The following is a 14,724-nucleotide window of genomic DNA, read 5'->3' on the forward strand; positions in this document are numbered from 1 at the left end:
ATGGAAATAAACTAATTTGCAGTTATTTAGAGGACTTTTTTTTTTTTAAAGCATTACATAAACCCCTGAGCTTAGAGATTTTTAAAGAGCTGTTATAGACGTTTTACACAGAATTTTTTGAATAAGAAAGGGTTGACATCTGGATCCTTCAAGTGTACTATTAGGTCTTGCTAGTAGGATGCTTTTTAAAACTAGGTTACTGGACTCCATGGCAAAGATGCTTATTCAGGGAGGGCCTTGGATTCAGCATTTTAATAAATGCACCAGGTTTCTTAAGCACACTAAAGTTTAAGAATCACTGCCAAAAGGAAATTATTTTCTCAGGACCCTACAATAGATGCAATTTTGAATTTTCCTTAGTATTACTTAGATTACTTATAACAATTTGAAATGCTCACACTATTTACAGATTCTGGTGTGGCATAAAAATATTTTTCTCCTATGAATCATTACATATAGGTAATATGTACATAATTTAAAACAATGAATGGAGATATTTGAAAACTGATGTCCTTTATTTCATTGTAAGTGAAATTCAATATGCACGTATATGTCGATCATATATTTGAATGACTCTAAAATGCTACGGTTGCCGTTATTGTTTAGATACAAGTAATATTTATTCAGTATTCAGAACGTGCCAGGCACTATATTAAAAGCATTATATCTATTATCTTATTTAAATCTCATGACAGTCTTTTAGGTACCATTATTAGCTTCAGTTTGCAGATGAAGAAACTAAAAGAATGAAACTAAATGACTGCACAAGACTGTACAGCTGGGAAGTACTAAAGTTGAGAGCTAAACCCACGTAGATTGACTCTAGAACCCACACTCGTAACAACTTTTTTTTAGTGCTTCTCATTAAGCATTCTACATATATTGGGCTAAAGTTTGCAAAATCAGCAATCAGGGCTAAATGGCAACTAGATCAAAAACAATGCACAAAGTATCAGATATAACAAATGTACTTTTATTTAGTTTATTTTTTCAGTCTCCTCTGATTGTAGTGAATTATACTTCCATCAATACCTAAATCCTTCGAGGATTTAGGCCAAGAAAAACTCAGAAAGCATCTTTTCCCTCACCCCTACCCCCAAGCAAGAATTAGAACAGACAAAAATCCCAGAGATCTGGCAAAAAATGGAGTGCCTAGGGCACGTAATAAAAATGCTTAAATATACAATATATTACAGTCTATTTCTTATCATATTTATGTTGTAATGAATGCCCTCCTGCTGACATAACACCTATATTATGTATCTGCATGGTTATGTATGGGGTAAAGAAACTTTTTAAGTACCAGTTTGAAGAAAATATTTCTTTGCTCTATTTACAGGATCATCCAATTCTTCTGGTGTAAGAAATAACTGTACAGCCTTCACCTTTAAAAACCAAACAAGCAAACATGTGTTAAATGAAAATGAAAAATTACTTACTTTTTTTTAAAAAGGTACAAACTGTCTGACATCTAACAAATGCCAGACATTTAACAAAGGAACAAGAATAAGCATTTAACATGATATTTTACGTGGCAATTTTGTCTTTAAGTGTTCAAAAGTTAAACAATGTTAAATTTAGAATTAACCTCCTGTACAAAGCAAACTGATACAGAGGTTTAAAATATTATGGACTGGAAAAGTGCTCCCCCACCACTTCCACAGTTCTTCTGTCATTCTTTGCCTCTATCATCGAACTATGAACAGAAGTATTAAGTGATGACATAAAACTCAGACTTAGCCAACAAAAATACACAACAAAAATAAGGGAAGGAACAAGCATAGGGGAATGGCAAGCCACTAATTTCATTTATGTTCTCAAGTCTCAGAATTCGGTGGTCTTAAAAATAATTGCCAAAGTCACTTTTAAAAATTGTCAACTTTAATGTTTTCTTTTAAAACCTAAATAGATTAAAAGATGCTCCTTTAAAAAAAAAAAAGGTATCTACTAGTTCCTATATTTTATCACTTATTTCTAAGTATGTACCTTAGAGTAGGAAAGGATCTTTTTTTTTTTTTTTTTTTTTGAGGTATGCGGGCCTCTCACTGTTGTGGCCTCTGCCGTTGCGGAGCACAGGTTCCGGACGTGGAGACTCAGCGGCCATGGCTCACAGGCCTAGCCGCTCCACAGCATGTGGGATCTTCCCGGACCGGGGCACGAACCCGTGTCCCCTGCATCAGCAGGCGGACTCTCAACCACTGCGCCACCAGGGAAGCCCGGAAAGGATCTTAAAATAGGTCAAGCAACCTAATCTCCCACTCATTCTTCTGTTAACATTATTCATTCATTCAAACAAATACTATTAAGCATCTGCCATGTGCTAGGCACTGTGGAGACACCAGGGGTAGAGTGTTGAGCAAGAGACTTGTGGTCTCTGTTTACTGGAAAAGATTAAATAAGCAATAATTATAAAATGTAATCAAACCTGAGATGGGAAGTCTAGGAGGCTGTGCAGTCACAAGATAAGGGGAATTCACTAATTCTTGGGTAATGGGATGAGAATTTAAACTGAGACATAAGGAATGTAAAGGTTGGGGAGGGCGTAATTCAAGCAAAAGGAAAAAAAAAATCTGCCTTTCCAGCTGTGGGAGCCAGCCTCTAAAACAGCCCCAACGGTCTCAAGCACTTGGTGCTCACGCCTGGGCAGTCCTCTCCCACACTCATCAGGGTTGGCCTGCATAACCGTGGAATACGGAAGTAGTGAAGGTCTGTCCCTCCCAAGGTTAGGCTATGAAAGACACTGAAGTTTCTTCTTTCTTTTTTTATTCAATGAATATTTATTGAGTATGAATGAATGAAGAAAGGAATAAATGCTCTATTTTTAAAGAACTTTAATGAGGCTAAAAACTGTATCCTCTGAAAAGGAATTACTCCCCTCCATTTTACCAAACTGCAATTTTTTTCTCATTTCATTTCTCTGAAGGAATATTCTATTTCCTTTAGCAAAGAGAGCGTGTCAAGAGATATATGACCGGGCTTCCCTGGTGGCGCAGTGGTTGAGAGTCCGCCTGCCGATGCAGGGGACACGGGTTCATGCCCCAGTCCGGGAAGATTCCACATGCCGCGGAGTGGCTGGGCCCGTGAGCCATAGGCCGCTGAGCCTGCACATCCAGAGCCTGTGCTCCGCAACGGCAGAGGCCACAACAGTGAGAGGCCCGCGTACCGCCAAAAAAAAAAAAAAAAAAAACCGAGATATATGACCCTACTTTTTTTTAACTTTTTATTTTATGTCAGAGTACAGTTGACTAACAATGTTGTGACAGTTTCAGGTGTACAGCAAAGTGATACAGCTATACATATACATGTATCTATTCTTTTTCAAATTCTTTCCCCATTTAGGTTATTCCATAATATTGAGCAGAGTTCTCTGTGCTATACAGTAGGTCCTTGTTGGTTATCCATGAGGTTTCTGTTGTGGTCTTCCTCTCTCTCTCTGTTGCGGTCTCTCTCTCTCTCTCTCTCTTTTGTGCTCTTGGACTCCTCTCTCCAGGGGAAGCCATGCCACGAGTACCACTATGTCAAGAAACTCAAGGTTCCTGCCAACAACCATGAGAGTGATCTTGGATGTAGATCCTTGGTACCCACTCAAGTTTTCAGAGACCACCCAGGCTGATAGATAACTGCAAATGCGTGAGAGACCCTGATGCAAAAATGCCCAGCTAAGCTGCTCCCAGATTCCTGATCCTCAGAAATAGTGAGACGATAAATGCTTGTGGTTTTAATACACTAAGTTTTGGGGTAATTTGTTCCACAGCAATAATTGATAACCAATAGTCTAGCAAGTTTACAAATAATTAGGAGCATGGAATATGAAGTTTGAAAGAGGTAGCCATTGAAGGGGTAGCCAGCCAGCTTTTGTTTAAATGTAATGATAGCAAGAGGAATTTCCAGTTCTTGGGGTGGGGCGTGGCAGAGGAGGAAGCCCATTTCTTTGGACAACTCTTAGAAAAGTCTTTCTTACACTAGGCTAAAACTTGGCCCCCTGAATTTCTACCACTGTTAAAACCAGACAATTAACAGTCTAATCATATTTTTGAACATTCATCTTACTATGAGCCTGACACTACGCTAGGTGCTTTCACAAAAGTTATCTCATTTACTTCTCACGAACATCTTGTAAAATACGTATTATGTCCATTTTACAGATAAGAAAACCGAGGCTGGGAAAATTAATTAACCTGCCTATAGTGACATATTAGACAACTGGCAGAACTCAAACAGAACACATGATGCATTCTTCAGACCCCTAACTATTAAATTCTTCCATATGACAAAATTTCCAATACTTTAAGTTAATTTCCTCTTCAGAGTTTTCTAGACTGAAGAAACACTTTTCAGTTAATCATTTCTCATCAATACAGTTTCTAGACCCTTTATCATATCAGTTATATCCCACTTGCTAAACTCCCTCTGCAATGTTAAGCCCAGACTGACTGCAGTTTTGCAAATGTGGTCTACATCACCAGCTGTCAACCTTATTTCCATGTGTAAGATGATGTTCACATGCACAATGCTTCTCACAAGTGCTTTTACTGTTCCTTTCTCTTCCACTCAAGAAAACATATCAGAACACAAATGAGTAAGCATGACACTATTATATGAATAATACTGCATTTGCTCAAATATACAATTTTCATAGTTTTGTGGTTTTTCTCTATTATGTATACTGTAATCAGTGTGAAAATATATGTGTATATATAATATGTAATTATATATATGTAATATACATTTTAAAAATATATAATATAATAATTGGGCAAATGTGGCTTATTTGTGACATGCATTTTTAGTTTCATTTGAAACTAGCCAGATTTTCTTTTTCAAATTTGCTGTTCCTCTTGGTCTCTGCCATTGGGTGAATTCCTATCTTGCGTAATATCTGATACCAGATTTCTCGAATCAGGGTTTAACTTTCTCAAAATCCTCTATTCAGCTCACTAAGAATTTGATGAATGCTGGTCAAGTCCCTGTTAGTCTCAAGCAGGTATTAAATACAAGGGGCATCACATACAGTTTGCTTTGTTATAATGTGATACCAAGAATATAGTGGCTGCTCAATAAACATGATGTAATGTATGGTATATGTATGTGGTGGTATAGCTGCCTTTATATGCTGGGTTAAGAAAGCAAGGAGCAGGCTTATGTAGTAAGGACAACTGACAAAACAGCTAAGTCCATACTTTTAAAGAATCCATACCATTTCACTCTTCAGCAAAGCCAATCCAATTTGGTCTGTGTGAACTTTCCTTCCCATCCCAAATCTCTGTGGTCCATAGTAATTCACAAACCCTTTATTCTATAAATACAAAAAAAAAATCAATTAATTAAAAGTATATTTTTGGGCTTCCCTGGTGGCGCAGTGGTTGCGAGTCCGCCTGCCGATGCAGGGGACACGGGTTCGTGCCCTGGTCTGGGAGGATCCCGCATGCTGCAGAGCGGCTGGGCCCGTGAGCCATGGCCGCTGGGCCTGTGCGTCCGGAGCCTGTGCTCCGCAACGGGAGAGGCCACAACAGTGAGAGGCCCGCTTACCACAAAAAAAAAAAAAAGTATATTGTTATGGACCGCATGCCTGTGAGCCACCAAAAGTCATATGTTGAAATCCTAACCTCCAATCTGATGGTGTCTGGAGGTGGGGATTTGGGGAGGTAATTAGGTCATGAGGATAGAGCCCTCATGAATAGGATTAGTGCCCTTATAAGAAATGGTGGTAGAACTAGCCCACTCTATTTCTGCAGTGTGTGAATACAATAAGAAGACCAGGCAGGAACCCTGATCTTAGGCTTCCAGCCTCCAGAACTATAAGAAGTAATTTTCTCTTGTTTAAAAATCACCCAGTCTATGGTTCTTTGTTATAGCCCCAAACTAAGATAAATAAATACAATTATTGTGTCGGAATATGTAATCAAGTCTTTCTTGTTGTATTTATTTCAATAAAAGAATCTTGTAATTGGCAATATGCACATGGCAATATGCACATGTGTTTCTCAGTGTTAGCTGTAGAGAAGAATCACTTAGGGAGTTTTTTTTTTAAATGCTAATGCCTAAGCTGCATCCCCAAATGTATTTTTGTTTTTTTTTTTTTTGCAGTACGTGGGCCTCTCACAGTTGTGGCCTCTCCCGTTGCGGAGCACAGGCTCTGGATGCACAGGCTCAGTGGCCATGGCTCACGGGCCCAGCCACTCCGCGGCATGTGGGATCTTCCCGGACCGGGGCACGAACCCGTGTCCCCTGCATTGGCAGGCAGACTCTCAACCACTGCGCCACCAGGGAAGCCCCCAAATGTTTTTATTTAATTGGTTTGGGAGAAGAGACAGACTGCTGAAATGTTTTAAAAGCACCCCAGGTTGAGCATTATGGGTCTAGATCAGGAGTTAGCAAGCTATTAACTGGCCCACAAGTCAAATCTGGCCCAACACCTGTTTCTGTAAACAAGGTTTTATTAGAACATGGCCATGCTCATTCATTTACATATTGTCCATGGATGCTTCCACACAACAGCAGTAGAGTACCTGCAACAGAGACCATATGCCTACAAAACCACAAATATTTATTATCTGGCCCTTTACAGAAAAAAGTTTGCTGAACCCATAGTCTACATGATCAGAATGAAGGCTATGGTTGTATGTGCATATTTAGATGCCTGGCAAATGTTATTTAAAAACTTACGGTAAGTAATTTTTTTACTGTAAGACAATATGTATATGATTTATCATTTGTATACACTGAAACAAAATTCAAAATTAGACTGAAGAGAAAAAAGATTCTGAAAAGTAATATAAAAACTATTTGCCAAAGATTTCTGAAAAGAATTACTAGACAAAGTCCCCCCAAAATTAATCTCTTTGCCTGAAATACTACTCTATATGACAGATACTAAAAACAAAACAAAACAAAACAATCTGTCTTTTTATACAGATAGTTTTTACCCCCACACTGAGGAACACTATACAATTTTTTTTTATTACACTAAAGTTGTGTTTTTTCAATACAAAAATATGTACTAAGAAGAAAAATAAAAAAATAAGTCAAATGGCCCTAATTATCATTTTAAAAAATAATTATACATGCAATAAAAAGAAAAGGTACAAAAGGAAAAGAAAAATTTCCCTTCTTATCTCAATGTAAAGGAAGGGACTATAAAGATTTTCCTATAAAACTCTATTTTAAAGTGCAGTTTGGGGACATCCTTGGTAGTCCAGTGGTTAAGAATCCGCCTTCCAATGCACGGGACACGGGTTTGATCCCTGGTTGGGGAACTAAGGTCCCACCTGCTGTGGGGAAACTAAGCCCGCTCACCACAACTAGAGAGCCTGCGCACTCTAGAGCTCACGCGCCACAACTTGAGAGAAGCCCACATGCCGCAATGAAAGATCCCGCGTACAGCAACTAAGACCCAACTAAGCCAAAAATAAATTTATTTTTTAAAAAGTGCAGTTTTCTTACCTTAACATTTTCTACTGCCTCCAAAATTCTCTCTCTCAGGTTTGCAGAATCATTTATTTGATTTTTTAAATTTCTGATGACAATATCAAAGTGATTTCCTTTGAGCTGACCGAGTCTAAGGGAATCATCTACAGACCGAATATTAAACACATTCATTCTTTTCTTTTCAATTTCTTTTTCAATATTTTTCAACCTATAAATGATAAATCATATAGACTCAGTTAAATCTTACATTTAAAAAATTAGTTTAAATGCTTAAACATTAAAAAATTATGTTAAAAATGTCAAAAAATTAGTTTACATAAAGTTTAAATGACAGTTGGCAGACAACCACTTATATCAGAATACTAAAACAAAAATTGGGGGAACTATTTCAAAAACACATCTTTCATTTATTTTAACAAATGTACACTAAAAACCCTTTATCATAGGAATATATTAAGAGTTATTTTAAGAACTGGAACACATATACCTAATGCTACTACTCTATGTAGCCTTCTGACTTCTTAGTTCAAGGGATAGAACCTCTTAACTGTTCTCTGCTCTTCCTGTCCTTAGACTTTGCTCCTTTCCTCCTCAGTCTCTCTTTCTCCAATGTTACCAAAAAACCACTAGTGCCAGAGGATTTTCCTAAAATTCTGCTCTGAACACTTCCTTATTCAAATTTTCAATTTTTCACCAACATCTAAATAATAGATTCCAATTGTCTTAGCCTAACTTTTAAGATCCTATAAGAACTGATGTAAATTCTTCTTTACATCATATTTTCTGTAGTCCTTACAGGAACTATCTGCTTTATTAGGCAGACTTTTTAGCTTACTGCCCCTCTAAACTATCTTCAGATTTTCTGCATCTGCTAAAATCTTACTGTTAGTTGATGGGTAATTAAAATCCCCTACCCATAAGCCAAATCAAAGTACCTGCTCCTCCTAGAAACTAATAACTTGTTTTGTCTTTGATGGTTAAAAACTAATTTTTAACATCTAAATACCTTTTAACATCTAAAGTCATTCTCTCTTACTATACTGCACTTCTTGACCACAAAGACAAAATCACAAACAATTTTCTTTTGTCCCACATATAAGAACTTTGAAACATCTACCTGCAAGTAGTGAATACTTAAACATCTGATGACTAAAGATTAATATATCAATATTACATCAAGTTAGGCAGAATTATGGTTCAATGATTCAACTTTCTGAACTTTATCTTGAGGAAAGTATCCACAAGGCACAGATTTAAGTACAATCATATTAATCACAGTAGTATTTACAGTGAAAAACTGGAATAAATTTCTATGTCCCAAAACAGAAGAATGTTAAATAAATTAGTCTGTATAATGAACATGACTCTGAAATATTTCATGACATAAATTTTCATTAAGAATACTAATTATTTTTATAAGTAAAATATAAATTACACACACAGTGCGATTTTCACATATGTAAAAAATGGCTTTGTAGCATCTGTATGTAGCACAGTATTTGAAAAAAGACTGGAAGGAAATGGATCAAAGTGTTATTGTGGTTATTTCTGAGTAAGAGAACTTTTAGTGACATTTAATTTCTTTTTTATTCTATTTTCTAAATCTTCTATAATAAACATGTATTTCTTCTAAATACACGTATTATCTTCTAAATAATACATGTACTATCTTTTAAATACACGTATTATCTTCTAAATAATACATGTACTATCTTCTAAATAAACATGTATTATCTTCTAAATAGAGTTTTGTTTTGTTGTTCAATAGAGTTTTGTTTCTAAATAGAGTTTAGAGTTCTAAATAGAGTTTTGTTTTGTTCAACAACAAAACTCTATTTAGAAGCTAATTATACTATTAATGCAGAATATGTGCTGAGTAAGCCTGTAATCAATTACTAATGATAGTGAGATTAATATGCTCCCAGTATTATTCTGAGTTTTTGATGCAATAAGAAAATAAAGTCTGTCCTTTAAAGTAACATCTTATTACCTCTCTGGTGTCACTTTTCTAACAACCATTGCTTGATAAGTGATGGCTTTCTTGTCTTTAAGTCCTGCATAACTAAAATCCGAAGGAATCACTCCAAGTTTGATAGCTAAAAAACCAACTGCTTCAAACATTTCCAGATTTTCTTTTCGTAGAGTAAAGGCTGAAACAAAAACAATCCCCCATTACAAAAAAAGCAGCTAACATACATCAATTACATTCTTAGCAGACTGACAGATCATTATAATGAATCAAATCACTAATTTAAATAATGAGTACTTTTTAATCAAAATACAACCAGTAAAATACAAAACCTCATGGATTTCAGCGCTCATTTTTAAAATTCTAGTGGGCTCATTAAAGGCTTACAGAAAAAAAAAAATCCAAATTCCCTGATCTGACGCTCATACTGGCCCCAGTCACAGTAGCCCTAATCTACCCTTCCAGTCTCCGCATGTGTCACTCCCATTCATATAACCTATAATCCTAACACAGAGAACTCCTCACAATCCTTGGATGGACTAGAGCCTTCATGTGCTCCCTCCATTTACTATTTGCCATACTTCTATTCATGCTTCAAGACCCAATGGCCACAGCAGCAATCACGTTTGTCTTGTTTTTGTTTTTGCAGTAAGCGGGCCTCTCACTGCCTTGGCCTCTCCCGTTGCGGAGCACAGGCTCCGGATGCGCAGGTTCAGTGGCCATGGCTCACGGGCACAGCCGCTCCATGGCATGTGGGATCCTCCCGGACCGGGGCACGCACCCATGTCCCCTGCATCGGCAGGCGAACTCTCAACCACTGCGCCACCAGGGAAGCCCCATCTTATTGACCATTATATCTTCAGCCTAACACATAGTAAGTATTCAAGTATTTATTGAATGGATGAATAAATGAACTTTACCGGAAGTTAATTACTTAAATCTGCATGTCTCCACTAGCTGTCATTATCTATATTGTGACACTGAACACCATGTTATAATTTATCTCTTTAAGTTGTGCACCCCACGGACTGGGAGTTCCAGGCCAGCAAACCAGGAAATAAAACCATACTTGCTTCATGCTAGCTGCTTCAAATGTCTACTAGATGAGAGAGTAGGAGTGAGGGTGCAGAAGAGGAAGGAGGAACAAGTGCAGTAACGGCCACCAAAACAGCCCCCCAACTTGTTGGCCTATATAACCTGCCAACATTGACAGTAACAAAATACCTCAATCCTCAGTTCACCATATACATATAAGATGCTTCAAAGTACTGCCCTTTTCCCTCAAATCATGAAAAGGAAATTCAAAGTTTTCTGCAGAATAATTTCTATTTTGTTCACCTCTTGTAACTGTCATCAGCAGCTACACGGGTCTCTCTGAGGAGTGCTCTAAGAAAAATGAACATTTAACATACATGTGACTCAGGAAGTAGAAGGATGTGAAATTTACCTATCTATCTATCTCTGAACATATGAAATAGCTAAACAAAAGCTTGTAATATCTACACTTTAGAAATCACACTGTTTAAAAGAAAGGGAAAGATCTGTATGTTCTTTAGATCTCTATATAAATACCCTCAAAAAACATGAAAATAGCAAGTCTCAAAAATATGAAGAAAAACATACATTTATGAAAAAGTTTTTAAAATCAGCAATAATGCTTCAATATTTGTACATATTGTGAAATGATCACTACAAATTTTTTTTCCTTGTGGTAAGAACTGGTAAGATCTACTCCTTTAGCAACTTTCAAATATATAACACAGTATTATTAACTGTAGTCACAATGCTGTACATTATATCCCAGGACTTATTTATCACTGGGAGTTTGTACCTTTTGACCGCCTTCATCGATGAATAAAATAGATTATTTTAAATAAATTCATATCTTTTAAAATTCATTTTAAATTGCTAATAGGTTAAATACAATTAACACATAAACAAAAGCTGTTTGGGGTTCACAGTAATTTATAAGAGCTATACTAGTCCTGGAACCAAACATTTGAGAATCAATTAGTAATAATGTGAAAAAATATAGTAGTCTTTCAAATATACCAAATCTACGGAATTAGACACCACTAAAATATCTTAAAAGTGTTGCGTCAGCCTGGCTAGGAGGTACAAACTGTGAAAAACAGACCAAGAAAGTGTATTATATAAAGTAAGAAGGCTAGGAGAGCAACACTTAAAGTTTTAAAGTACATGTGTTTGATAACTAGAGTTCAATGTGTCAAATCTGTCCCTGACAATCTAGGCATGTCACTCACAGGTCATTAGGCAAGCTCAGCCATCTAAGAAGGAGCCTCCAAATTGTTTGAGATTATATCAGTTTGTTGCTGATTAGCCTTAGTGCATAGGTATATTTTATCCATGAAGATACAGAATTTAGAATAGAAATATTTAAGACGATCAAATTCACGGTTTTTAGTATTTGTGTTAATGAATGTCTTATGCACTTGGAATGTTTAAGGTAATGAAACTCAAGTAATTCCAATTAAAAATGTCTAATTGATTTAAACTTGTCTTTCTTACACTGAAATCTCATTAAGTTAGTAAATAATATTGGCACATATAAGAAAATGTAAACATCACCAAATTTATGTTGAATTTATAAGATTTATAACATTTTCTTAATTACTTGGAACAAATGAAGTATTGGAAAAAAAAATCAACTATGCTAAATTTTAAAATTCAATTTTAGAGATTTCCACTTCTAGCACCATGTTGGAATAATTGGTACCAACCTTGAACTCCCACTGTAAACAAACAGAAAACTAGACAAAACATATGAAACACCTGTCTTTGGACCCTGGACTAAAGGCATCACAGAACTGTGATCCAAAAGGAAAAGCAAAACAAACGAGGTGAGTCTTAAAATACCATGGTTTTGGGCTTCCCTGGTGGCGCAGTGGTTGAGAGTCCACCCGCCGATGCAGGGGACACGGGTTAGTGCCCCGGTCTGGGAGGATCCCACATGCCGCGGAGCGGCTGGGCCCGTGAGCCATGGCTGCTGAGCCTGCGCGTCCGGAGCCTGTGCTCCGCAACGGGAGAGGCCACAACAGTGAGAGGCCGCGTACCGCAAAAAAAAAAAAACAACACATGGTTTTCTAACTAGGGGTACTTTCTGGGCCAGGGAGGAGGAATCCATGTAGAGCACAGTGGTCTTGCTGAAGCTGGAGTTCAAGAAGGCCCAGTGGGCTGGAATTCATAGAGCAGAGTAAGAGAACGTGTTCCAGAAATCTGCATAGGTGACCCCTTGAGTTCCTTGCTGATTAGTAATCTGTATGCCTAGAATTAAATGTTACATATCATTTATCTAGTGTTGTGTAACAAGTTGCCCCAAACCCTACTGGCTTACAATGTTCACTTATCTCTCAGAACTTCTCTGGAGCAGGAATTCAAGAGCACCATGGTTTGGTGGGTTCTAGCTCAGGCTCTCTCAGGAGGTTGCAGCACAATGTGGCTAGGGCTGCAGTTACTCAAAACTCCTGACAGGAGTTGGAGGATCCATTTCCAAGGGGTTCACTCACTCACATGGCTGGCAAGTTGGTACTGGCTATTGGCGGAAGGCCTCAGTTCCTCTCCAAAGAGCTGCTTTAATAGCCCTAAAGTCTGGTAGCTAGCTTACCCCAAAGTGAGCCATCCAAGAACTGTGCGCAAAAAGGGCAATACCTTTTATGACCTAGCCTTAGACATCACACACCATCACTTCTGTCATGTTCCATTCGTCACACCAGCCACTGAGAGTCTTCTCAGATACTGAGAATCTACCTTCTGACTCTAATACTTTATGTCCCACCCCCATTCAAAATATACTCGTTCTTTCCCAATGCCCCAAAGACTCATCCCATTAAAACATCAGCTCAAATTCTAGTAGTTTTCCTCTCTATCAGGTCCAGTATGGATAGGCTCCTTAAATACATAGTAGAGCTGTATGACAGCACTAGCGTAAAGCCTACTCTGGACCTCCATTAATAAAATTCAAGATGAAGCCTCAGATGGATCTGCAAACTACTTCCTACCTGCTAGAGCATGTTCAACACTCTCTAAAACAAGACAACAAAATCCAGACACTCAACAAGATAACACACAATGTTTGACCTCCAAAAACTAGTACTGGACATGCAAAGAAACAGGAAAATATGACCCATGAGCCAAATAAAAGTCAGTCAATAGAAACAGATCCAGAAACAACAGATATGAAATTAGCAGACAAATATTTTTAAAGACCCATTAAAAATAGGCTCGAACTGCGCTCTAGAGCCCGTGAGCCACAACTACTGAGCCCACGTGCCACAACTACTGAAGCCCATGTGCCTAGAGCCCATGCTCCGCAACAAGAGAAGCCACCGCAATAAGAAGCCCACCCACTGCAAGGAAGAGTAGCCCCCGCTCGCAGCAACTAGAGAAAGCCCGTGCGCAGCAACAAAGACTCAACGCAGACAAAAATAAATTAAAAAAATAAAAAAAAAAAGGCTCAAAGATTATAGGAAAACATGAACATAACAAGAAATTGAGGACCTAAGAAAGAACCAAATAAAACTTCTAGAGCTTATAAATGCAATACCTAAAATGAAAATGTCATTGGACGCTTAAATTTTTCATACAATTCCTTCTTCAAAAAAGTGTCTAAGAAAACAGTATACCACTACCTCTAAAAATTAAACATAGAATTACCTTATTATCCAGCAATTCCATTTTTGGGTATATACCCAAAAGAACTGAAAACAGGAACTTAAACCAATATAGCCATGTTCATAGCCGCATTATTCACGATAGCCAAAAGATGGAAGCAACTGTGTCCACTGGCAGATGAATGGATAAACAAAATAACAAGATGTATGTATACATACAACAGAATATTATTCAGCCTTAAAAAGTAAAGAAATTCTAACACAGTAAAGAAATTCTAACACACACACACGTAAACCTTATAAACCATAAGCTAGGTGAAATAAGCCAATCACAAAAGAACAAAAGTTGTATGATTCCACTTATATGAGATACCTAGAGGAGAGGCTAGGGGAGAAGGGAATAGAGAGTTATTGTCTAACAGACATACAGTTTCAGTCTGAGGAGATGAAAAGAGTCTGGAGATGGATGGCAGTGATAGTTGTACAACAACGTGAATGTACTTAATGCCATTAAACTGTACACTTAAATATGGTTAAAATGGTAAAGTTTATGTTATGTATATTTTATAACAATTAAAAATAAAAATAAAAGGTTTTTATAAGTGTTCTATTTTTTAGGTAGGTCTACTTATTAAGGAATTTTTTTATATGAACTATGTTTGTTCTTACAAAAGGCTGGCCTAAGCAATATCTGGG

The 14,724-nt window shown here is 37.2% G+C and overlaps 1 protein-coding gene across 2 annotated transcripts in view; it reads right to left on the reverse strand.

Annotated features, from left to right (window-relative positions):
* The window catches only part of LOC132433610 (pseudouridylate synthase PUS7L), a 28,014-nt gene extending 18,045 nt beyond the window's left edge, over nucleotides 1–9,969 (reverse strand). Inside the window, exons 1-4 of one of the 2 annotated variants that reach the window (XR_009521184.1) lie at nucleotides 9,419–9,969; nucleotides 7,444–7,636; nucleotides 5,198–5,296; nucleotides 1,304–1,385 (exon numbers count right to left, since the gene is read on the reverse strand). Coding sequence is in view for 1 of the 2 variants with exons in the window: in XM_060024610.1 (XP_059880593.1) it covers nucleotides 1,304–1,385; nucleotides 5,198–5,296; nucleotides 7,444–7,636; nucleotides 9,419–9,549 (505 nt within the window). In the remaining variant the exon portion in view is untranslated. The remainder of the gene's footprint in view (nucleotides 1–1,303; nucleotides 1,386–5,197; nucleotides 5,297–7,443; nucleotides 7,637–9,418) is intronic. The other variant, XM_060024610.1, reaches the window with a different exon arrangement.
* Between the last annotated feature and the right edge of the window lie 4,755 nt (nucleotides 9,970–14,724).

This window comes from Delphinus delphis, chromosome 11, assembly GCF_949987515.2.
Source record: "Delphinus delphis chromosome 11, mDelDel1.2, whole genome shotgun sequence".
Taxonomy (NCBI): Eukaryota; Metazoa; Chordata; class Mammalia; order Artiodactyla; family Delphinidae; genus Delphinus; species Delphinus delphis.